Source organism: Chamaea fasciata, unplaced genomic scaffold (assembly GCF_029207755.1).
Source record: "Chamaea fasciata isolate MVZ Bird 193981 ecotype frontalis unplaced genomic scaffold, bChaFas1.0.hap1 SCAF_2, whole genome shotgun sequence".
Taxonomy (NCBI): Eukaryota; Metazoa; Chordata; class Aves; order Passeriformes; family Sylviidae; genus Chamaea; species Chamaea fasciata.
In genome coordinates, this window is record NW_027094087.1 from 39742330 (window position 1) to 39767294 (window position 24965).

At 37.6% G+C, this 24965-nt stretch overlaps 1 protein-coding gene across 1 annotated transcript in view; it reads left to right on the forward strand.

Moving 5' to 3' along the window:
• Positions 1-24965, forward strand: part of ARHGAP42 (Rho GTPase activating protein 42) — a 146581-nt gene that overhangs the window by 76482 nt on the left and 45134 nt on the right. The window contains exons 4-6 of the mRNA XM_066175735.1: positions 2636-2707; positions 20103-20204; positions 24594-24704. Of these exons, the coding sequence (XP_066031832.1) occupies positions 2636-2707; positions 20103-20204; positions 24594-24704 (285 nt within the window). The remainder of the gene's footprint in view (positions 1-2635; positions 2708-20102; positions 20205-24593; positions 24705-24965) is intronic.

Sequence of the window (24965 nt, forward strand, 5' to 3'; positions counted from 1 at the left end):
CCAAAAGCTAGACACAACCTGGTGGAAATTGATGGAAGTCTTTACACAGTGGAGCATTATGCATTTTCTAATAGTGGCTGTTGAAATGCGTCTGCTGGGATTTTCTTATGTCCTTTTTTGCTGCCACATTCTCCCTCCCCAAAACCAAAGCCTATTTCTTGCCTAGCTCCTAATTTTGCTGGGAGATGAATTGTGACAATAGGGCTCTTGCCAGTACAACCTTTCAGCCCGGGGATGAGCTTGCAGTGTGTTCTGTTGATGTGATTTAGCAGATCTCTTTAGAAGCACAGACCCAGTCTAGATAAAAGCCCTGGCAATACCTGCTGTCCATTCCCACTTCATGTATAACATGGGAGTCATAACATTGTACTTCAGCCCAGCAAAGCCACTTACTTCTCCGATGAATCCTCTCATATGCTTTTCCTATGTGTATGTTCTTCCATGGTGTTTGAAGCAGGATTCTCTTTTTCCAAGATAATTCCTTTGCTTTGCAGCAGCTTTGAGTGTGATGGGTGGGAGCCGTGTTTCAGTCACTTTAACACTGTTAAGACAACAATATATGCAGTGAGGTCTCCTGGTGTGGCATGGAGGCTGCATGACCATGGCAGCACTGAGTCAAGGGAGAGGCCATTCTGCTCCACATGGGTTTAGTTTGCCTGGCAGTGACTAGCAACAGGATTGGTACTGGTTGCTGGTATCAGAAATAACTGCTTAATAATATGCATATGTCTCCCTTAATAGAAATGTGACATATTTAGCAATGAATCTAAAGGGCAGAGAAAAACTTTGTTTGGGATGTGGAGAAAAAAAAAAAAAAGGCATCCTCATTTCCATACCAGTTACTCCAGTTGTCAATTTCTCTGTGTGTTGCTAAAAGCTTTGTACATGCTTTGTAAGTGATCAAAACTTCCAGCTGCTGCTTCCAGGCACATACATTGCAATTTTTCTTGGTAGTACACAAGACATTTAAGTTTTGCACTGTTGTTAATCAGCTTTAGTGATCCTTGGGATTGAAATTATCTTTTGCCAAAGTGATCCTTGGGATTGAAATTATCTTTTGCTAAGTGGGCCTTGTCAAAGGTGTTGAGTCCCAGTTAGATTGCTGGATTATGGCTAAAAATCTATATATTACTGGGAAGCATCCACCTGGAGGGTAATGTAGTGTTGTAGTCTGGTCCAGTGGAACTGATGGAGGATGCTGAATGCAGTGAAAACATTCCTCCTCATCATCTGTGCCTGATTTTTGTTTTTAAATTTAGTACATTTTGATCATAGTATCACAAGCATTCCAGTGTTGCCATTGCTGTCTTGGACTGCAATTCCTAAGGATGTCAAAGAGAGTCTCAGCTTCTCCTAAAACTTTGCCCTGCTAAGAGATGTGGTGATTCTGTGTTGTTTCGAATTGTTATGTTAAGTTTGGGAAGAAAGTGTGTTTGTATTTCAATGGGTTTATTCTATATGGTTTTTATTACAGTCTTTTGGAAAGTTTCTGTGCTCAACTGACAATGTAACTTATCAATTACTGTTACGGAAGAACCACAAGAACTGTGTTCATTCACATTTGACTTAGCTACATGTTAGCTTTGCCCAGACCACTAAACCTGCCAAAGCCCAAATGATGACTACTGGTGAAGACTGTACTGGTGCGGAGAAAAAAAGCTATTTGTGCAGAAAACTCAGAGTTTTTCCTGTAGTCAGTATAATAGAATATTGTAATATGCTTTATTGTACTTGATATCTGATATGTTGGCAGTTTTTAGTTTCTCTGATTTTCATCAGCAAAGACAATTTGACTGGTTATTTTTCCCGAAAAGGCACATGGGGAAATTATGCTACCTTTCCTTGGTGAGTGGCATGATGGCTTGGCTGCCATTTATATTTTGCTGCATGTCTGTTTCCAGTCCCAAATGACTGCAGACTGCTTTGGGTGATTGCTGCTGGGAATGGGTTTCAGGGAGGAGTTCCCAGGGCTGGATTTACATTAAATAAACAGAGGCCGTGAGGGAAAACTGTGTTTCATTAAGAACTCTGGTTTAGGTTAAAGGGATAAAAATAGCTGCAGGACATCTCAAATTAGTTTAAAAACTAGAAAACTGAAGGAACCCAATGTAGAGTATTCATTTTTAAGTGCCCTCTTATCTTTTTAGAGTTCTCTGCCTCACTCTCTTCTGTTCAGTGTACCTAGGTCTGTAATCCAAAGGGATAGCCAAAACGGTTCAGCTGTCAAAGTTTCAGATTCCATAAACATAGACTTTTTTAGTCACTGCTGTCAGTATTCACATGTTTGTCGTCTTTGTTTTGCCAAAACATGTTCCTGAAAGTTTTAGTTTTGTATTCTGTTTTTAGGCAAGATGCAAGAAATGGAAGTACCAGAAAACCTCCTGCATATTGGAGAGGAAATTACGGCATCTTCCTTTGCAATTGCTTTAGTTATTCATAAAAACATTTAATAGTAGACTAGTGTACATGTGTGTTGTATGCTTTGTTTAAAGAAAATGTAATTACTTGCCTTCTGCTCTTACCAGAATGTTTCGGACATGCATTTTTCAGTCTTGCACATTGGCAGAGTTACAGTGACTCCACTTTCTGCAAATACTCTGTTTTAAGAAGATATCCTTTATGTTTAACTTTGCAGATCCAGAATGCTAATGATGTGCTAATAGCACCACTGGAGAAGTTTCGAAAAGAGCAAATAGGAGCAGCAAAAGTAAGTGGCTGGGGTTGTTTTTCATTTCATGTTTATTTGAGTGTATCAGTGAGTTTTGAAGGCTGGACTGAAAACAGGCATTTTGTATTCACACTGACTTGATGCCATCCTCTTTAATATGTTAGTAAATTTGCTTCAGAGGAGGACACAATTTAGAACTGGAGCTTAAAGACTGATAATATGCATAGAACACAGCTCTTGCTCCTGTTGCACATTCCTACCATCTGGCATTGTGTTCATCTTCTGATGTCTGCATTTACATTATGCTGCGTCTTGGGTTAACCCAGAACCACAAGGAGGATTCAAACCGCTGCTATGAGTCCCTCAAGTGAACATTGTATAAAGACAGCAGACAGTTTCAGCATGATCCCTGCCTCTGCTTTCCCTCTCCTCTTTACACGGCTGATGCAGTGCAGTGGTTCATGTTCATTCTGCCAAAGTATTCATCTTAATATTCTCCAGGGGTTTTCCCAAGGTGGAAGTGCTCCAGTTGGTAATTTTACCTGGTTCTTCAGTGTTAAGTGTTATATCTGTGAGAGAGACAATGCAGGTTGTCTATACCTGGGTTCAGTAGTCAGCTCAGGAAATCAGATATATTGGGGAAAAATATGTTGAAAGAAAATGTTAGTCTAGAAGAGCTATTTTCAGTCTGATCCTAATCCCATCTGAGTGGGTATGGGTGACTACTTTGATCCCAGTCTCTGTGCTATGCGTGGAGGCTGTGGTAGTTAATTAGAGGTTATGGTTAGCAACAGCTCCTTCTGTCTGCATAAATACACTAGTTCTGAAGCATTTTGCATCTTATATTAGTGCTCATAAAAATTTCTGGGAAACATTCCATTTGTAAGGTTAAATGAGAAAAAAGAGCTCTCTGATGTTGCAGGTGAGGTTGTACTTGTGCTGTACTCGAAGAAACTCAGAAAAAGAACAGAGCCATTGAAAGAGACACCAAAGGTTTATACTTCTTGTGCTGCTATTGTGAATGTGTAGCAAACACATGGGACTGCTTCCACACAGGAACTAAGTAGATGTTTGTGAAGAATCTTTACTGTGAACTTAAGGTCAGATTTCCTTGAAGTGGGTGTTCTGTACCCTTTCACTTGATATGTTTTTGTGTACAACAACATTCTTCTCGTGTCCCACCCCTATGCTGCTGTGAGATGCAGAGCTGTGAGTTTATTTACTATGCTGCACAAATCAGAATTTAATCCCAGCACAAAATTATTTTTAGTTTTCAATTGGTTTTAGTAGTTTCATACAGTTCTTTGTAGTATTGTTTCATTTCGTATTCTTATAGTTTAAGGGATATCATTCTTCAGAGGACCCTGTTTGAAAGCTTAACCCACCGTACTACTGTCTGTCTTGCTGCATGACAGCAACAATCCATAGGTGGTTCACAGGACTCTCTGCAGAGCTCTGTAAGACACTCAGGTTTCCTTTAAATATATCACTCAGTGGATGTCAACACATACATAATGATCTAATTGAAGGTGACTGTTTTTTGTATCATCAGGAATATTAAAGGCAGGGCACTACAGGACAGATTGAGTCCTCTCCCTCTGTTTGGTATATGACAATGGCTGTTTTCTTTTCCATATCTCTTCCATGTAAAGTACGGGCATCTGCTTCTCTTAGAGTTGTTGTTTTGACTTGTCTGTGGTCACACTACACAGTACAGAATGAGTTCAGGAGGGAGCCTGGCTCAGCTAACTCTTATTCCAGTGTCTAGTGCACTTTATTTTGCAGTGCTGTGTGTTTTGGAGAGTCCAGGATACTTGGCTTGACAAATGGATACCCTAAAGAGAGCTCTCCCAGGTCATTGTTTTATAAAATGTCTAACAAACATATTTTGTCAAACAACTGCACATGGAGTTTAACTGCCAAACTGAGAAATGAGAGATTCAGAACACCATCATAACCAACAACCAATACATTTTCCATTGAATTGATTTTTATCAGTGGAAGTAATTACAGTTGGCCTTTAAGTAAATGGTATCAATGCAAACAAGTCAGAGCTTAATTACATTCAGTATTGTTTTTCTAGTAATTACAAAATAGCAACTTATGGTCTCAGAATAATGAGACCCATATGAAATAGTGTAGAAATCTGGGCTTTGTGAAACTCATTATTGGTAAAGTGGAGAACATGTTCATATTGCTTCCCCCTACTTTGGTTCACTGGGATCAGCCCTTGAGCTCTTATAAATATAGAATGAGTTGAGCTTGCTGGTTATTTATCTGCAGTTAATGAAGTTTTGCACAGAGATTTGGCTCTTTGAACTCCTCTGGGATGATCTGTACTGATAGTCAAGCAAAAGATAAAGATGTTTTCTTGTTGTTTGGATTTTAGCAGCAAGTTTCATGGAAGACTGGGACTGTCACTTTTTATTTGTGGTCTTTCCTAGACTCATCATTTGAGTGGATCTTACCAGGTCCACAGCAGGTGTGAGCTGTTTTTTTCCCTGTAGTGTTAAGTCGACAAAAGTGTATAGTACAGTATTCATATCAAATCCAAACTTGCTTCTGTTTCTCTGTCATCCCTCTCCTGCCCAAAACCCCAAAACATTTCTGTGTATATGTTGCTCTCTGAAGAGAAACCAGAGATGTCCCAGCTGACTGGAAGCTGGTGGAAGTTGTGCCAGTTTTCAAGAAGTGCAAGAAGGAGGACCCTGTAAACCACAGGCCTGTTAGTCGGCATCAGTGCCTGATAAAGTTATGGAGAAGTTTATTGTGGGAGGTATTGAAAAACACTTGAAAGACTATGCTGTCATTGGTGACAGGCAGGATGGCTTCATGAGGGGAAAGTCCTGCTTGTCAAACCTGATTTCCTTTAATGACAAGCTAACCTACCTAGCTGATCAAGGGAAGCCAGCTGATGTAATCTTTCCATGCTGTCACAGGATCCTTCTGGAAAAAATGTCCAGCATTCTGCTGAACAAACACATCATGCTGTAGGTGAGAATTTGCTCACGGGTCAGGCACAAAGGGTTTTAATGAGTGGGGTGGCATCAGACTGGTGACCTGTCACTAGTGAGGTTCCACGGGGCTCCATCCTCTGCCCTGTGCTCTTCAACATCTTCATAATTTTTTTGGACACAGGACTGGAAGGGATACAAAGCAAGTTTGCAGATGGTGGAAAACTGGGAGGAGCTGTTGACTCCCTCAAAGACACGGAGGCCCTGCAGAGAGACCTTGACAGAATAGAGGACTGTGCAGTTACCAACCATATGGAGTTCAACAAGTGCTGGATTCTGCACCTGGGATGGTGCAACCCTTGATGTACAGACAGACTGGGGAATGAGGTGCTGGAAACCAGTGTGCACAAAGGGACGTGGGGATCCTGGTCAATGGCAAGTTGGACATTAGGCAGCAGTGCCCTGGCAGCCAGGAGGGCCAACCCTGTCCTGGGGTGCATTAGGCACAGCATCACCAGGCAGGCAAGGGAGGGGATTGTCCCCTCTGTTCTGAGTTGGAGCAGCCTCACCCCCAGTGCTGGGGGAGCTTTGGCTGCCACAATGTAAGACCAGAAGCTATTAGAGGGCGTTCAAGGGAGGGCTATGAAGTTGGTGAAGGGTCTGGAGAGAAAGCCATACAAAGAGACACTGAGATCACTTTATGTGTTCAGCCTGGAGAACAGGAAACTGAGGGAAGACTTTATCGCAGTCTGCATTTTCCTCATGAGGGGAAGCAGAGGGACAGACACTGATCTCTTTACTGTAGTGACCAGTGACAGGACCCGAGGGAATGGTCTGAAGCTTAGTCAGGGGAGGTTTAGGTTGGATATTTAAAAAAGGTTTCACCAGGGAGTGTTTGGACACTGGAACAGGCTCCCCAGGGCAGTGGTCACAGCACCAGCCTGACAGGGTTCAAGAAATATTTGGACAACACTCTTGGGCACATGATGTGTCTCTTGGGGTTAGTGCAGGGCCAGGAGTTGGACTTGAGCATCCTTTTGGGTCCCTTCTAACTTAGTATATTCTGTGATTTTGTGATTCTGTGGATTGTGGAAACTTCCACAGGATAGCTGATAGTAATGTCACATTTCTAGAGCTGTCACTTTGCAATTAATTTGCATCATAATATCTTATGGACACACATTTAAAGAGATTGGGTATAGAAGCATGAGATTGGTATGCCTTTAGCATTGGCAGTGTTAGCAGTAGAGATCCAAGCAGCTGCTGGGTGTTGGACCCTGTCTTCTAATCAGATTTTGTCATAAAAAATTTTAGTACCCTGTTAAGCTGTGTTTCCAAATTTTCTGGGAAAAAAATATTATTAGATAGTTGTGTTACCAATATACAAAACAGGAAATTATATTAGGTAGTACCATGAGATTTTTCTGGGGGGAAGGTTATGTGAGAGAGCACTTAAAAGTGATTTCTGTGCTTTTTTCCTTTCTCTCACAAAACACAGATAAAATCCAGTTGCAGATAAGTACAAGCAGACCCCACTCTCCCAAGGGAAAAAAAGGGGAAAATATTATAAAAATATGATAATCATCATTTCATTTTGGTAACAAATAAGTTCACAGGATTTTTGCTACCATGATGAAAATCCTGTAGATGTTTTTAATATAGAGAATGAGAATTTTTTTTTTTTTCAAAACTACATTGAGTTTAGGCAAAAATATCATCACGGAAATCAAAAAGAATGTGGAGGATGAAGTATATCTTGTTGATGTTACAAAGCTGTATTTAAATACAGGGACAGTATAAACTCAGAGGGCAAAATTCAAGTGTTTTTGGAACATCACAAGAAAAACACTAAAGACCAATTCTTCACATGCACTTCAAAAACCTGAAGGTACCCAACAAATTTGAGAAACATTCCTCAAAAAACATTAGTGTTTGTAATCTAACCAGCAATATACAAATCTACATCACTTGCTCTTCTTGATTTATACTACTTGCTCTTCTGTTTTTATTGTACATATTTCAGTTACTCCTTTTCTGTACACACTCAGTTTAAATAAAGCTGAGTTCTCTCCAGAGACTACACAAACCCAGCTTTGCATTGGACAGCCTGTTGATTTACTCCATCTGAGTTTAAAAAAATGACCTCTCCAATTATTGTAGCAAGGAGAGCAGAAGCCGGGTGAGGTAACTGGGAAAGGATTCCAGGCACGAAGCCTTTTGCCTTATTTGGTCAATGTGGTTTGCAAGGCCCCAGCTGGTAACTGTGGTGAGCTCATTGTGTGATGTGTTATGGACAATAAAGCCAAACCTTCCCCTTTGTTTTTATCCATTGACTACAGTATTCAGCAATATTTGTTCCAATATTCATTGAGCTTTAATACAATTTAGATCAAAGACAACAGAAGCAATTTTTGTTTTGAGACTTAAAAGGAGAGTTTTGTTTCCTCCTTCCAATTCCATCTGTTTGTTTCATAAAATGATTTATTTTGGCCAGGAGGATTAGTTTTTATCATTATTTAATTTCATTCATTTATTCAAAGCTGTGAATTCCTTTCTCCTTGGGAAACAAATCCATATTCATTGCTGGGATTAATTTTCCTGCATCTTTTCTCACATCTATCTTAGGCAGGCATGCAGGAGGTAGCATGTTCTCTCTGTGTTTAATTTCGGTTGTCTGGGAATTGAGGAGCTTGAAACAAACAAAACCCCCCATTTTTTAAGCTCTGTCAGAATGCTGTCAAAGCAGAGTTGTAGATAGGTATCTGAGATGGTTAGAAATACAAGAATACCCATTTGGTGAACCAGTTTCCTCAGTATCTGATAAAATCATAGTACTTGTTGTCCTTTAACTGAGAAAAATGAGTGAGCTGGCAGGAACTAGGTACAGCAGGAGGTGTTTCGTTACAAGTGGCATCTGTCACTCAAGGTTTGGTATCTGCATCCCCTAGATTTGGTGTGTTTTAATGTCAATCTGAACGATGGAGGAACAGGGCCAGTAAAAGGAAGCACAGGGAGAAGGCAGGCAAGGAGAATTATTGATGGCCAAATGTTTTGAGTTAAAATCCAACAGTTTCTCAAAAATGGTTAGTACCAGTTACCTGATATCTTTTTTGATAACTTATTCCATAGGCAAGGAAATGCAGGGGATCAAACCACTTTCTGTTTCAGCCAGGCTTTTATAGCACTCTACATGAGTCATTGTAATGTAGTTTAGATGGGGCTCAGTGTGAGGAACCCAGTCTGTCAGAGGAACTAGCTCATGGGAAAAGAGCAATGAGTTTTGCTTTCAGGAGAGACTGTCTGGTTAGAGACAAGTCACCACTTACAAGATCCCATGGGGCAATTTGAGATCAGTCTTTTGTTTTTGGTAATAGCCAGGTAAAAAAATATCTGGTGGTATTGCCATAGGTTGCTGAGGGAGGACTGGAGAATTGGGAATAAAGTGTAAGATGAAGTAACTGAGCATGAGGAACTGAGGCTACTCAGTGGTCATGAGACAGCTGTATGCCAAAAAAATCTGCTGTACTGATAAATAACTCATGGCAATCTCTTTAGGTGTTATAGGTTAATAGGCATCTGACTCTGATGGATAGCGAAGTACAAATTCTCTTCAGCTCTTCTTTTTCTTAAATCCTCAAGTTTTGGTTAAAGTTTCTGAACTGTGAAAGTTGTCAATTGTGTTTGTGAATATGTTTCATTCCAAGGTTTTGGTCCTAGAACACTTTTATTTGAGAAATAATCCCATATATGCTGTCTAATCTGATATTTTACTTAAACTAGTATTAACAAATGTAAGAACTCTGAAATCAGAGCTTGCATTTAATGAAAATGCATAGTATAATATTATTTTTAAAATATATCAAATGTATTTTCCCTTATTTATTCAAATAAATGTAGGGAAATATTAAGCAGTGAAAGACCTTTTTTGGCCGTAAAAAAAAATTGTAATGCCAGTATGATTAGCCATTGTTTCTTCTACACTTGCATATGTGAAATATTTGGGAAGTTTCAAAAACAGTGGTGAAGAGCCCACTATGCATGCATTTCATCTAAGAAAGTCTCACATTCTCCTGTGCAGAGCCAAACTATTAAACTGGGAGATAATGCTGGCTGAGCACCTAGACCTAGAGTTTTTTTGAAGCGACTGGTCCTCTTGGGACAGCTCTTGCTGTTATGCAAATGAAACGAAATTATTTTCTCATTGCAGTTTGTTTCAGTTCAATTACTGTTTCGAAGTTGATAAGCTTTTAGGAAGTTAACAGAAAAAATAGCAAAAAAAAACAACAATCCTTGTTGAAAGCTTGTTTCACTTTTAGTGTATTATTTTAAAAAATGAGAGTGAAAACTCAAATCTCTAAAAGATTGTGGACACAGTGATTAAAAACTGATGGTTCAGCCTGTTAACTACAGGTGGTTTGTGAGGAAAACAGTTAATGTTATGTGCATAATCAGTTTTAATAAATTCTGTTCAAGGCAGTCTCTCTGTTATAAGTGAGTGTGATTAAATGGCTCACTGACTAAAACCAGTTTCTGAAGCTGTGTTTTTTCTGCAGTTTAATAAGATTCTAATTTGCATCATAAAGAAAACAGATATAAATAAAGGATAAATAAATTAGTCTCCTGTAATAAATTGGAAAATAATTTACTATTATGCCATAACATTTAAGAATTAAAGCTTAGAATAAATGTGTTAATCGGTGAAATTGTTTAAGTGAGCATGCAGTGTACCTTTCTTGGCAAAAGAACCATTTTTTTAAAATCTACAGCTAGTAAAACAAAAAAAATCTAAAACTTGCATCGTATTGTCCTTTTCACTGGAAAAGGACAAAAGAACATAAAAATGCAAGGAAACTTGGACATCTTCTAACGAAATTAAGGTTTTTTTCTTGCTAATCTGCTGCAGCCTGCTGTAGCGTGTGTCATGGGAAGAATTCAGAAGGCCGCATCCTGACCCTGCACAGCTGCTAGAGTCCTACTGGACTCCTGAGCTGTGATCAAAAGTATGAACAAAGACATTGACCTTCAATCTTGATTTCCAGCTCAGGGAGACTAACCTTCTTGGTGAGTGTTTGAGGGCATGGAGGATTTAGCAATAGTGCAGTAGCTCTACTCACCTGTTACGTTCTTTCTAACCTTCCTCTTCGCCACAGCATGGACAGGATCATGTTCCATACCTGAAAATCAGGTTTCAAGGGTGTTGATGAGACTTTAAAAGTCTCAAAAATGATTTAAGCGAAATAAAGGAAGTGACCAGTTGCGCAGGCACAGAGCAGGACAGGACTTAAAGAAGCAGAGAGTTTGGTATTCTGCCCCCTGCACAAGGTGTCAGTCTTCTTTCATCATCTCAAAGGCACCTAGTCCCCTGCTCTTCCTCCCCTTGTTCAAAATTAGACTCCATCCTGAGTCCTAGCATCCTTTATCAAATGAAATTCATTATATTTTGACAAAGGCAGCTGCGTTCTCTTACCCTACAGGGATTACTTCAGAACTGTGCTTGTGTGTGTTGTATAGTGCCACAGCTGTACTGAACACTTAATGCTCAAGTCATGAGGTTTTATACATGGGTATGAATTCATCTGTTAATCTTATTCCATTACGTGTTGGGGTTTTCTTTAGCAATTTGGGGGAAAATTAAGATCTCCTTCTGCATTGCTTCCCTTTGTTTCATAGTGTAGTTAACAGCATAAAAATAGTTATGGTTATAGTTACAGTTTGGGCATTGTTTGGACATTTCTCAGATGATGTAGAGTCTGTGGGTCTTTATTCCATACAATTGATGGAATTGCCTTTTTTCGTTCTTAAAAGAAAATGATTTGACCAGTTGTATCACCATACGTTTCCCTTCCTCCAGTATCTTGTTTTATCTATGTAGCAGATTCTGCAGGGGCCTGGAATATATGAATTTGAATCTCCTACCAATATAGCAACTTCGCTTTTGGTAAAGCAAACTCTGGAATAGATCTATTCCAAAGTAAGTGGGTTATAGTATCTGGGAAGTATCCCTTCAGTACTGTAACAAAAATGAACATCATTGCTTGAAACTTTATTGTGTCTTGGTAGATATGGGAGCATCAAGAAATCCAAATAAAGCAGTTTTGTTATTTCAGGACCTGTCAGGTTATAGTGGCTACAACAGAACCATTTGTTCCTGTGGAGTATGCCAAGAAGGGGTGGTCTCAGATTCTTGTCTTGATGAGAAGATTAAACACTCGCCCCCATGAAGTAATCTCAGAGCACTGGGTGAGCTTAACAGCGCCACTGGGGAGGCATAACTTTTCACCCCAGAGTGATAGTTTGTGTTCTTTTATCAGTGTTGTAAAAGGGACTCTGAAAATAGAAGCTTTCAAAACAAAACAAAGCAAAATCACTTCTGACATTGACCTCAGACTGTTTCCTTCCCCCCCCCCCCCCCAAATATCTGTAAACAGCACAGTTTCCAGTTGTGTGTATTAATCTAAAAAATTCTCATAACACGCCTCAAGTTCTTCCTCAGGTCAGCATTGCAGTCCCGTTGTGGTGACGTTGGAGGTGCCCTGGGACCATGAGTGGTGCTGAATGTGCTGCTGGCACACTGAGATCAGTGATGTTGGCTGATTGGTTGGCAGAGATGGGAGATTCCCAAAGAGTGTTTAAAAAAAGAAATTGCTGGTTAAGAAAGAGATATTTTTATCTGCAGCTTTTAAAATGAAGCAGTGTGTGTGTGAAGTTTTAAGCTTGTCTGTTGGAATTGCTTTGTTTGAATGACATGTTCTTTGCAGCTTTTTTCTTTATCTTTGCTCTAAGTGCACAAAGCAAAGATGTTGCTAACTGTGCAGATGAAATGGCCCCTTCATGAGTTGCTAAAGAGCGTGGCTAACTTTCTTTTTTGATATCATTTAAAGTCACAAGGTTTTGTACAGGAACAAAACTCTTCCTGTTATGATAAAATACTTTAAACTTCAGAAGGCTATCCTAAACCTGATGCAGAGAAAAGTACGTCAGTTTCTGCTGTTCTAGGGCGCTTCTCCATATGATTTAAGCAGTAACTTGATAATATCCCAAGTAAGCTATTCCAGCAAAAATGCTTCATATTTAATAGACAGTAAAGCAATAAAACTAGATTACGTGTGTAGACTTACCAGTCCTGCTGTTTGGGCAGGGATTTAGCAGATTCCCAGACACAGAGCAGCTACTCCTGGAATCAGCAAATGCCAAATAAACTGGAGACAGCTCTGCTTTTGTGTCCTGCTTTGTGACCTGACTGTACCAGCAGGTTTGCATGTCTTTTCACAGCAATGCTGGGAATTTCTAGTATTTCTGTTTCTATTTCAAGAGGGAATTTTTTGGAGAAAACCAAACAACATACTACAAACTCATTTTCTCATTTAATAGTATCTGCTTTTTAATTTGAAAACATCTGATGGAGTTACATAGGAAATTATTAGTCAATGGCTGTAGGATTCTCCTCTTCCAGGATGCACTTTTAAAAGTACCTGATACTTGGATCTCTAAAATCATTACAGAAGCAAAAGAAAATTTTCTTCAGAAGTTTATGAACCTGAAAGTAAATTATCTCTCGCAAGGTTATTCAGTGTTTTACACAGATGTGAACTCCAGTTAAACTTAAATTAGTTTTGGGTTGTTTCAAGAATATTTCAGTTTTATGTATTCCTTACCTGATGTTAATTGAGGTTATTTTTTAAACTGCCAGTTTCTAATATCTGTCTTCATAGCTTTAATGCTGCTAAACAGTCTTGTATTCCCAGTTTATTGCCTTGTTATACATCATAGTTGCAATATGTTCTTTCTAATATAATTATTTTTGTCTTACACTATATTGTTTTCTGGATCATCATGGTTTGCATATGGTTGTTCTTTTTTAGTAAAGAATTGGTTTTAAGATTTATAGTCATTTGGACGTTTAATTTTCTACATGATGCATTCTGCTTCAATTTGGAAGTGTTTTCACTAGCAGTTACGAGGAACATAAGACATAATTTATGACTATATTAACCCTATTCTATGTCGATCAACAAGGATTTCTTTATGAAGTATGGTACGAAATTGCTTCACTTCATATTGTTTGCTAAAAATACATAAACCATGTCCTTTAAACTTTGTGACTTTCTTATGGATTTGGGGAAACCCTATAGCCTAACAATACCTTAAATTCTGTTTTGGAGGAAGAAGAGAAGGGAAGGACTCTTACAGTACATTTTCACTTTTTCTTCGGGGAAAAAAAGCTTGTGACTTCTTCTAACCTTATCTTGAACCCTTGGCATTCACATAACAAATCAAAATTTCTACCAAAAAGAAATTCTTCCCATCCAGACTTCTATCAAAATGCACCCTGTGGTCTCAGATGCCAATGATAATTTCAATATTATTAAAACCAAACAAAATCCAGCAACTCACCAACTACTTCCATGAGAATACTCAAGAAGACATTAAGTAACATAAAATGGAAGATGAATTTACTTTTTTTCTCCTCAAAGGAGAAGCTGTGAGACTCTGAGATTTTACATTTTCCAAGAAGCCCATCGGATCTTAACTCAACTGATCTGAGTCTTTCCAAAACTAAGTTTAGTTTGTTTTCTGGACTACAGTTCCACTTTTATTTGTCCTGCTACTTAGTAAGACATGGTCCCCAAACTTATATCTCTAAACAAAATCCCACTAACTTTGTAGAAATACAATTTGAATTTTTGTTTGGGAGATAATGAAAAAGGTAGCTTTGAAAAAATATTTGAAGTCTAAAATTTTAGCAATGAACCATTTCCAGTCTGTTGTTGCAAAGATCAACATTTTTGCAGTTGTTGTCAAAGAGAAAGAAAAGGGATGTGGCTTTATTGATCTCTGCGAAGTTCACTGTTGCCTTCAGGTTCTTCCACTGACAAATGTGTCTGACTTCATCTATATTCAAGTCTTACTGTTGTGTTTCTGTGCCAGTTTCTACAGTTTCTACACCTCAGTTTGAGTTGGTGAAAAAAATATGTACTAATTCTGGGTGAGGGGAAGAAAGAAATCATCATGGCCATGTTTCACAATGTTCACTTGGTTTCTAATTAAGGTATTCTCCTCTTTTCAAGGTATTGACATCTTTTTTCCAAGTAGTTTCTTTGCAATGATTTCTGGTTTAATTTCCTTTCTTGAGCTTTTTAAAATAATTTCTTGCAAATATGTTTATTTCATGGTTTCAACGAGGATAATATTTTAGTGGCATTTTTTAAAGATTAGCATTAATCTTTAAATAAAAACTAATTTTTGCAACAAACTAACAGTTAATTTTTTTATGGACAAGATGTAGCTAATAGATAAATATAACACCAAAAGGTATTGCATCTAAAAAAAGGAAAGTGAATGAGAAGGATCGCACAGGCTTTTTTTGGTAAGATAAAGAGGAATAATTTCTGTAATAATTCTGAAGATACATGTAACAATTTTGACATTAAATACTGCACACGAAGTTGTGGTAGAACCATTATAAAAATACCGTATTTCTTGATGTTTCCTCTGGAAAAGGAACATCAGCTTTAAAATATAACAACTATTTCTGCTTTATATCTAAAAATACAGCTAGTGGGTAAAATCTGTAGGAATCATGCCAATGATTTGTAGCACGTCTGTGATTAGTTAGCATGTTTTCAAAATCATTCTGAACAGGTGAAAAACTATCTGATTCACTTGAGTCAACTTTTTAATGAACATCTCAGCAGTTGATGTCTGGACTTTTCACAGCCATAAATATTTGTAAAACAAGAGGATTACAAGAACACCTTTTGAGTTAAAGTTCTAACTGTTGTGCCTATAATTAGAAGTATCTCAAGAAAATTTATTTCTCAAAAGATAATTTTTGTGCGGATTGTTTAATCAGTTTTGAAATAAAACTATGCAGGAAATCTGAGCAGAGAGAATAAAACCAGGAATTAAACCTGGATCCAGTATTACAACGCTTAAGTCTCTCAAGAGGCTACTGGCAGTTAGTAAGGCTCCATTAAATGGTCTAAGCCATGTGTGTGGTTAAGGGCTTGCCTAATGGTGTTCCGAGAAATTTGAAGCATTTCAAACTGTAAATATTTTTGAACTGATTTTAAGGATTGACACACCTGAGAATGGTTAAACAACTATACAGAGACATTTACAGTGTTTAGAGTCTGCAGGACATAGTCTAGACAAAAGGTGTTGATGACTTACACATCAGTGTAAAACACACCAAGGATTAATATTATGTAATTTCTCTTTTTCTGTGCTTACATTTTTTTATTGCATCCTCATAATTATCTCACATGGATTTTGGATGGGAATTTTTTTCTTATGTTCTAGCTGATATTTTGAAACAAATGGTTGATACTTTCCAGGGCAAAGAGAAAGGATGAGGTTTACTTGCAGAAAAGATGTGCAAGGATGAAAGAAACCTGGAGTCTAAAGGGAATAAGAGACAGTACAGAGGTCGGGAACTAACATCTTCCTTATTGCCACGTGCCTTAAGCTTTGTGTCATGGCTGGTGCAGTCTGTTCTGGTAACAATGCAGCTCAAGCTTTCTTATCCAACCACATCTCTTTCCCTTGGGATTTGGTCCAGTGTGGAATCTAGGCAAAAGCAAACACCTGTTTTCTAAACTTCGAGGAGATAGTTTTGCATGGAAACTTTCTTTGAAAACCTTCTGGTATGTAGAAAAGTAGATTTCTCAGTCTTACGGGCATAGATTGCTGGGACCAGGATTCAGATAATTCATTTGGGCAGTGGCTGCCTGTAAGAGTGTTTTGAGGGCTGCAGAAGAACAGGCTACAGCTGGAATAAGCTGAGTCTGTGACTTCACTTAGGATGCGCCTGTGTGCTGTGAGTCACTGACTGAGTGTGTGAGACTAGAGCTATTTTGGCTTAAACTGAAGTGTTTCTTCTCATCCAGAACATGAATCACCTGCTTCTGAGTGTATCTTTTTTTTGTTAATTTTTATTAAGTAAACAGATTTCAGAGGCTTCAGTACATCCAGATATGTGGGTTTTACTGGCACAATGGAGGACCTTCCAGGCAAAGGAAACTCACTCACCTGTTGGGGCCAGTATTTTTTATACGTTTCCCAGAAGCATGTCTGAGTAATCAGAGTAATGCCAGAAACACTGTCCTGCTGCAAACTGATTCCCGGGAGTATCACCAGGTAAAGGCACTAATGCAGATCAAATTGCCAAGAGATCTTTATTCACAGTTTACTTCTTTTAGTCTTTTTACTTTGTCAGCTTCTGCTTTTGAAGGAAGAAGGGCTTGTTCAGTTAAAATCTGGAAAAGGAGGAAGAAGTTGATCAGATGTGCTGTCTCTGAAAACACTGTACTTGGGCCCGCAGTTGTCCTGGTGACAGGCAAGCTCCAATTTGTAGTTTTCTCTTTAATGTAACTGGTATAAAAAACTATGGAGGCAGTGGCTGAGCAGATCTGTGGCAGTGTAAAGGTGCAGTCTGGGAGAGGGCTGGCAGAAGACCATGAGAGACTTCAAAATTCCATGTTTCCTTATGGATGGTGCCATGGAGATCTTTATGAAGCTTCACATGCCTTAAAACCTCAATTAGTTTATTTGAACTTGTTTTGTTCTTGGCCGGCAGGGGGGGCTTATCTGTTTAGATGTGATCATTTTTTTGTTTTCCTTTTTACATATAAAGAGAGAATGTGATACGTAATTCACAGGTTTTGTAACAAATCGTAGCAGAAAATGAAAGCAATTGGATTCACTGCTATGGGAGCCACATTAGGTGTATCAATGGTCTCCTCTTGGCATTGACATGTATTTGATGTGCTGTATGTAGGTATTTCAGATGGCAAAGTCCTGTTGTCACATCTTTCTTTGACTCTCACCAGGCAGCTGAGAGTTCTGACTCTTTTCCAGCTCTTGTTAGTAAAAGTTACGTTAGTGTCAACCTGAGCTCAAGTGGCTAACCGGAATTTGGGTTATTCATTACCTATCAATCACCTTGGTTCTGAGACAAATAGTTCACAAGGCAAGATGGATACCTACTGTTTGTATCATAAATCTATTAGGGAAGGAAGGAAGGGTGGAAGAACTGGCTGGGCTAGGTGATCCCAGTCTGAAATAGGTAATCCTATGGGAGCTTTGCCCGTGGCTCCTTGGCTCATTCCTTTGGTCTGATGTCTGAGACAGCAGAGGCAAGCACAATATCAAGTCCAAATGTGCACTTTGTGCTAGCAGCACTCAGGCCTCATTGTCAAAGGCTTTGTCAAGTTACCTTTTGAGGCAGGTGCTCTAGTGGGCAGGGTATCCACCACTGAACTCCAGTAGCTTGTGACCAAAGGCTTAATGCAATCAGGCAGACTCCTTTCCCACTTTACAATTACGGGGGGGGGGGGGGGGGGGGAGGAAACCCACAAAAAACTAAAAAGTAATTCTCTTGACATTTTTCATTGCATCAAGTTTGCCCTTGACATGAATATTTCCTGAAGTTGATGACTTTGACACCTTTGTCATTTGGATTTTAAAATAGTCTGGTTCATATTTCTAGTCCAGCACATAACATCATTGTCTCAGAAGGTAAGACAGTATGTCACTTACAGCACCTTTTATTCAGTGATCAGCTGAACTAAATTTCTGTTTGGAACCAAAGGTTGAGATACACAGGTGGCTCTTGCTTCATCATGAAGACCTGGCACTCTAGTATTCTCCAATAAAACTGGCTGTGGAACTGACCTATGATTTCATTCCCACAGAAATTGATTTTATGACTTACAGGTTATTTGCCACAACTCTAGCCTGCCTTGTCACTTTCAAGAATGTGTTTGGGAAAGATTTTGGAAGATAATTCTTATAGCTTCTTTTCACTTGCTAAACAAAATACATTCTTTTATTTTTCCTTTTTTTTTTACCCTTTTGTCCTATTATCTGCTTATCTGTTATTAAATATAGAAAGCTTTAGTAGTTATTCTATGTTGTTATTTAATATTTTGTTGGGTTAAGTGCCTTCTTTTCTTTCTGGTGTCTTTTGAAGATATCTCTGTTGTGAAGTAGCGGGAACATGAAATTGTGCATGTTTTTTGTACTAAATATACTTGAACTTTTTGCAGGATAGAAGGTAAATGATGTGTTTTACAATCTAGTATCATTGCTGTTGTAAGCTTTAGTCACTGAAGCTAATCAGTAAGTGGTTTGTTCTTACAGGGGCTGATAAGTTTTAATTCATGTCATTAAAATCTTCCTCCTACTTCTTATTTCTCTGACTGACTTGACTTTCCCATGATATGACTAAGGAAAGCAGGGTGGTGCTACAATGCGAGTTAGTTATTTGTTTTTGTATATAAAAATTTCTAGGGAGAAATTTCCAGGGGTCAGGAAGAGAATCACTATGGTTCTTAAAATGACCTGATGTTACTGCATGATGTCCAATAATTAGGTTTTTCTATCAGTAATGGCTTTTGCACATGTGTAAGTAGGATTGTTTGTCTTGAAGCTTTTTTTGTTTTCTCAAAATATTCAACTTGTTAATCATTAGGACTTAGATTATAAAAATAATGGGCAGAAAGTTGCTTTTATTTAGGGAATGTATAATTTTACAGTTAAAAGTGATAGATTTATCATTAATAATACTCTGAGGGGATATCAATTACAATCAGTGGATATCAACTACAGTCAGTTCTCCTATTTCTTGAAATTTGGCACTCCTTGAAAGATGGAAAAGCTTTTGAGAAACCTATCTTTTTCTTTCTAAGTTTTAGTGTAGAAATGTAAGGATTGCCTGCACATGATGGGAAAAACAAAGAGGAGTGGGAAAGGAAAAAGTCAGGATAACTTTTGAATGAGACAAGCTTAAATATTCAGACACATCGAAATATTATTGGAAACAGACTTTTGGACCAATTTCCTTTTGCAACCACACATATGCTTTTCCATCATCCTCATATTTTACAAGTGTGGGTGGAAAATAAGTGTATTAGTCTTAAATGCAAAGAATAGGCCCATATCTTTATCACATTCTTTGTACTCACCTATGTCCTCCACAGTGGGGTGTTTTTGTTTGGTTTTGGGTTTGGGTTTTTTTTGTTTGTTTGTTTGTTTCTTGGGGGTGGGGGATGTTGGGCTTTTTGTTGTTTGCTTGGGGGGGTTTTGTGGTTTTGGTTTTTTGAGTTTTTTTGGGTTTGGGTTTTTTTGTAAAAAAGATTGTGGCAGTTAGGTACACTGAGAAAACTTGGGGAAGATTGTAAGTGTCTGCTTAAAAAGATACTATTTACATAAAATCTCATGTATGTTTACTGTGGGAAACCATGTGTGTCTGTTGTATGGATTTGTTATTTAGGGGAAAAATCCTGCTTACTATTGCTTTTAATAATTAAAGCAGTTCTACTGTCCTTAGGTCCAATTCAGAATTGAACCCTAAAAATACTGGAACCAATAAAAGTGGTTTTATAATGAGGCATGTTTTGGTACCTGTTTTTTCTTTTAATTTAAGTTAGCTGTGATATTTAGTCAGATACTTTACTTGGGAATGTTTTGTTTTTCAGGATGGGAAGAAGAAGTTTGACAAGGAAAGTGAGAAATATTACTCCATCTTAGAGAAGCACTTAAATTTGTCAGCCAAGAAGAAAGAATCTCATTTGCAAGATGTAAGAAATGAACACACTCTTACCTAATTTCACATTTGCATAGAAATGATGATAACAAACTGGTTCTCTTCAAGACATGCTGTATTTTAATAATGTGAAATTGTGATGGTTTCTGGAAGTCATGCTTGTTGTGATTATAGATTCTTGACTGGGAAGAATAAGACACAAATAGGAGTTAAATATTTGAAGAAAGCAATATTCTGTGTTTGCAACTTTATGTATTTCAAGTACAGCTAATATTTATTGATTGCAACAATGGAATTAGATTAGCACTATAAAAGCGTGAGTTTTATAAGCTATATATGGAATATTGGAAAGCCAATTAATTGCTTTTAGGTTCGCTATTTAATATATTAACTGATGAAATTGCACTTCTATTTCGCATAAATTCTAATCCAGAAGACTGAACTGAGATCATTTTAATGATGCTCTTTTCTGCTTCTTTTTCCTCTTTTTCATCTTATTCTGAGATTGTGGCACCTGAAATTGCATCTCGAACTTAAGCTTTGAAGAGTCTGTAGAGCTAATTCTTTTCTGTTTAAAAAAACAAAACCGTGAAGACTTCTAGTTTAACAGGAGGATTCTAGGGCTTTTCAGTGTGCTGGTAAAAATGAATATGACTTGTCTTTGAAGCAAATTACAAGAAACCCAGCAACACGGTATCAATGACACTTTGGTAATTGTGCCATAAGTAGTTAAAAATAATTTTGATGGGGTTACTGTTGGCTTGGTGGCTCTTAAATCATGGGGATCAATTTGCAGATGAAATTTTCGCCAAAGATGTTACCATCACTCAATCACGTTGTAGGATTTTTTGTGTGTGTGTTTACCAATACTATAATTCAAATAAAATGAGACCGAGAAATTAAAAATTTCTAATAATGTCTCTATGCCTGAATTGCTGTTGCTGTCTATATAATAATCGATATAATAGTCTAGATAAAACATTAGTTATGTAGGATTGGTTAATTGTTTCATTTGTATTTCAGAGCTTTCATTTTCCCAAATATTTTATGTATTGATGAAGAAGCAGTTCTCTTAGAGGCTACTCCCCATCTTAAAATAAAAATAAATTCTTACCAAATTGTGGAAAAGTGAACTTAAACACTAAGTTGCTCTAGAATAGAAGCAAAATAAAAGAAATAAAATATTTTACTCTTGAGGCATGAGAATAATTACAGTCTAAAAGCAGCAACTGAAGAGCAAAGTAACAACTGTGAATCTAATAAACTGTGGTAGAATAACAATGGATTTGGCTCATGTCTATAAACTATTGGAAAACCAGAATAATTTTTTCCAATGTGTCCTTAAGTAACATATGTGGATTTAAAATCTTCTAACTGAGGCTGAGATTTTCTGATTTCTAGATGCCTCCCTTGTAGAGGCATAAAGGGTATAACTTAGCATTTGTGTCTCCCCCACTTTTCTACACTTGTAGATGTGCTGAATCAGCAACATACACCCACCGTACGTAGAAGGTACAATAGCAAATCAGTACCAAAATTGTTAACCTGGGAGACTTTTGGCCTGTGTCTGTGTTGTAAGTAAAAGGAGGCCAAGCTCCATTCGTGACCTGAAATCCAAGATAGCTGTTTACTTGCATCCTGAGTGGTTTGTGTGAGCCCCATTTATAGCCTGTATCTCCAGGATGGAGTTTGTTGGACCACCCCACAGCAGAGCACGAGCGAAGAACCAAGCAGTGCTGGCAGCTGGGACTTCGGTGCCCAGGGCAGGAGGTGGGAAGTCCATGCCTTAAGCCAACATCATGCATTCAGGGAAGTGGAAATACCATTTTTTGACTGCTACATGGGAAAAATACTGTTTCCTTGAATTGATGAGGTTTCTTCATACCTCATCACATTATGTGGGTTAAAGAGAACTGGGATGAGCAAAAATCTTGTACTCTGTTGGGTCCTTTTACATATCTCACTTGAGTGCAATTGAGACCACCTTAATTAGGCATCTGAAGTTTGATGGTTGAAACATATTCTGTAGAGAGTAGTTTGCATATATTCACGTAACTGAAATATACTGAGTATTTTAAGAGCCTGCAAGACTGCTGGTTCAGTTTACACAGGTGACTGGCTTTTTTCCTTTAGCATCAAAATGAAACTTCATAGTAGCATCTTTTCACTGCCTAGAGTGGAGGAGAAAATGGGCAGAATTGAGTAATGTGAGAAATCTAATAAACTTCTGATTTCCTTTCTCCGAAACCTGTTCCAGAATCAGTCTCCAAGCTTACGTGAAGTTCTGGTATATATATTGAGGTGACAGCCTACATCAATGAAAATATTACTCACTATAACTATATATTATACAGATAGAGACTCAAAATCATATCCATCAGATCTCTTTATTTTTTACATGCAGTTTGAAGTCACAGAAAAAACATGAAATTACTTTCAGCTTTTGAAACTTCTAAGATCACTTTCTAAGTAATTCTTACAAATCTGTCTCCTGTGGTGTTAACACAAATCCATAAGCTTCTGCAGAATATATATTTGGGGAATTCTGATTTAGTTCCTGTTCACTGGTGGTGATTATGGCCCTAAAACTTAATTGAGATGGCACTTGATTGTTCTAAGTATTACAGTTGCAACCTGTTTAAATGCTGTTCAGAGTAGGAATGGATTTAATTAGGTGTTTAAATACTTTTTCTGAAGCGAAGCCTAAAAGACAGTTTCTAAAACTATGTTTCATTATTTATGTACAATTAAAATAGAGAGCTGAAGTCTGTTTCAAGTGCCTATTGATGGCATTTGTGAGAGCGAGGCATTGCTGGATCACATCCCAAAGTGGTGGCAACTGCTTCTGTTCAGCTGTGTAGCACTGGCTTTGTGATAGATTATTTCTGTAAATAAAACTGATAAGAGGGGGAACAGTAGCCAAACACACTATATGAATGGCAAATGGCAGAGTTAATTTTGTGGTAGAGAAGTTCATTATTGGGATGTTGAGTGCTTGATTTCAGCTTCATATTACTGGTTTACTGAGTTTGGGGTTTTTTTGGGTTTTTTTTGATTGACATGGGAAGGAAATGCTGGTGCTGAATGTTTTGAAACATATCCTAGAGGCCCATGTGTTGAAGTAGCACTAGAACACTGGGCTAGGGAGGTGGATCAATATTGTTAAGAGCCTGTACAGCCAAATCACAATAGTAGCTTGTCCTTGAGTAGAGAATCACTCTTAATTATATATGGTGCTATTGATGGCCAAATCCTGCCTGAAGGAAAACACTGACTTTTTGCTTTTGTACTGTTGAAAGTACTAAATCTCATTTATGATGTATTTGCTGGTTTATTGTTTGTTGTCAAGGGAAGACAACATCAAGCTTTCCCAATTTCCCTGCATTTGTTATTTTTAATGCCAGAATTAAACTAGAGAGTATACAGAAATATCTTTCTATATTTTAACTGGAAAACATCAAAAATAGGTGGAATGATCTTATTCATGTTATTAATCTGTGGTAATATTTTGACCAAAGAGCAAAATCTAACTAATACAGCCCAAAAGGGATTTGCTTGAGAAAAGGATTTATTTCGAAGAAGGATGAATTAAAATGGAATCTGCATGTCTTCTTTAAACGTTATCTATGTGCTGCACTGCTTGTCTGTTAGTTCCCTCTCCTGTGGCTTGTTTAAATTGAGGATAAAAGCCTATTACTCTTTATGAACTGATAAGAGTTAATTCTTTAGCTATTTAGGCAGAAGACACTGTTCTGATACTGGATCTCCAAGTTGGGTGGTTATTAGTCAGGCATTTCTGACACGTATTTCCTTGTAGTTCTGTCACTTGAAAATTAAAACTTGAAATACATTTGATTTAAGAGGTTAGGGTCTTAAATATGTTTACAGTCCAAAAACATATGCCTCATACTATAAAATAATAAGTTGCAAGATGACATTGTTAATGACAGCCTATATAAGAAAGAAAATACATTTTTGGGAAGATATTTGAGCCAGAGAAATCCATAGAATTTCAGTGCATATGATACTTGAATGTTTCAATAGAAATAATTATTTTTTTGTCTGTCCTCAATTCCTATGCTGCTCATTTCTATTCCCTTTTCTAAACTTACATAAACCAACTACCTGCTGCCACTTTTCTTTCCCTCCAGCCTTTCCTAAAAACTAGAATATTAAAGAGCAAAAAGAAAGAAGAAACCAAAAAAAGAGCGAGTAAAAGGCACAGGCTGAAATGTGTAATGTTAACTTCTTAAACTTGCATTTAGCTTTTTTAAGTAGGTATTCTAATTTTCAGAAAGAAAACTGAACTATATGAAACTTTTAAAGTAATCTTATGGAAGATCTGTTTGTTAATTATATAACCTGTTTTTAAAGCCATAATGAGACTAAACTAATGTGTCCATATTTAATTTGTCTCTCGTAGGCAGATACACAGATTGACAGAGAACATCAGAACTTTTATGAAGCATCATTAGAATATGTTTTTAAAATCCAAGAAGTACAAGAGAAAAAGAAATTTGAATTTGTAGAACCTGTAAGTTTTATGTTTTATTTTCTTTAGAATGCATGCATTTAAAGCTGAAAATTGAATAAAAATATCAATTTTTTGCTCCCTTTTTAAGTTTTGAATGCAGGTTCTTTGTGTATAGACAGATCTTGGTTTGGGTACTTTCCATGTTTATTGAAGAATTATGTAAGAGTTTAGTATCTACTGTGAAGTGAAATGTCTGATGACTTGACGTGTGCGTAACATTTTAATGGGACATCGTGTAATGTTGTGTCTGTGCAACACATA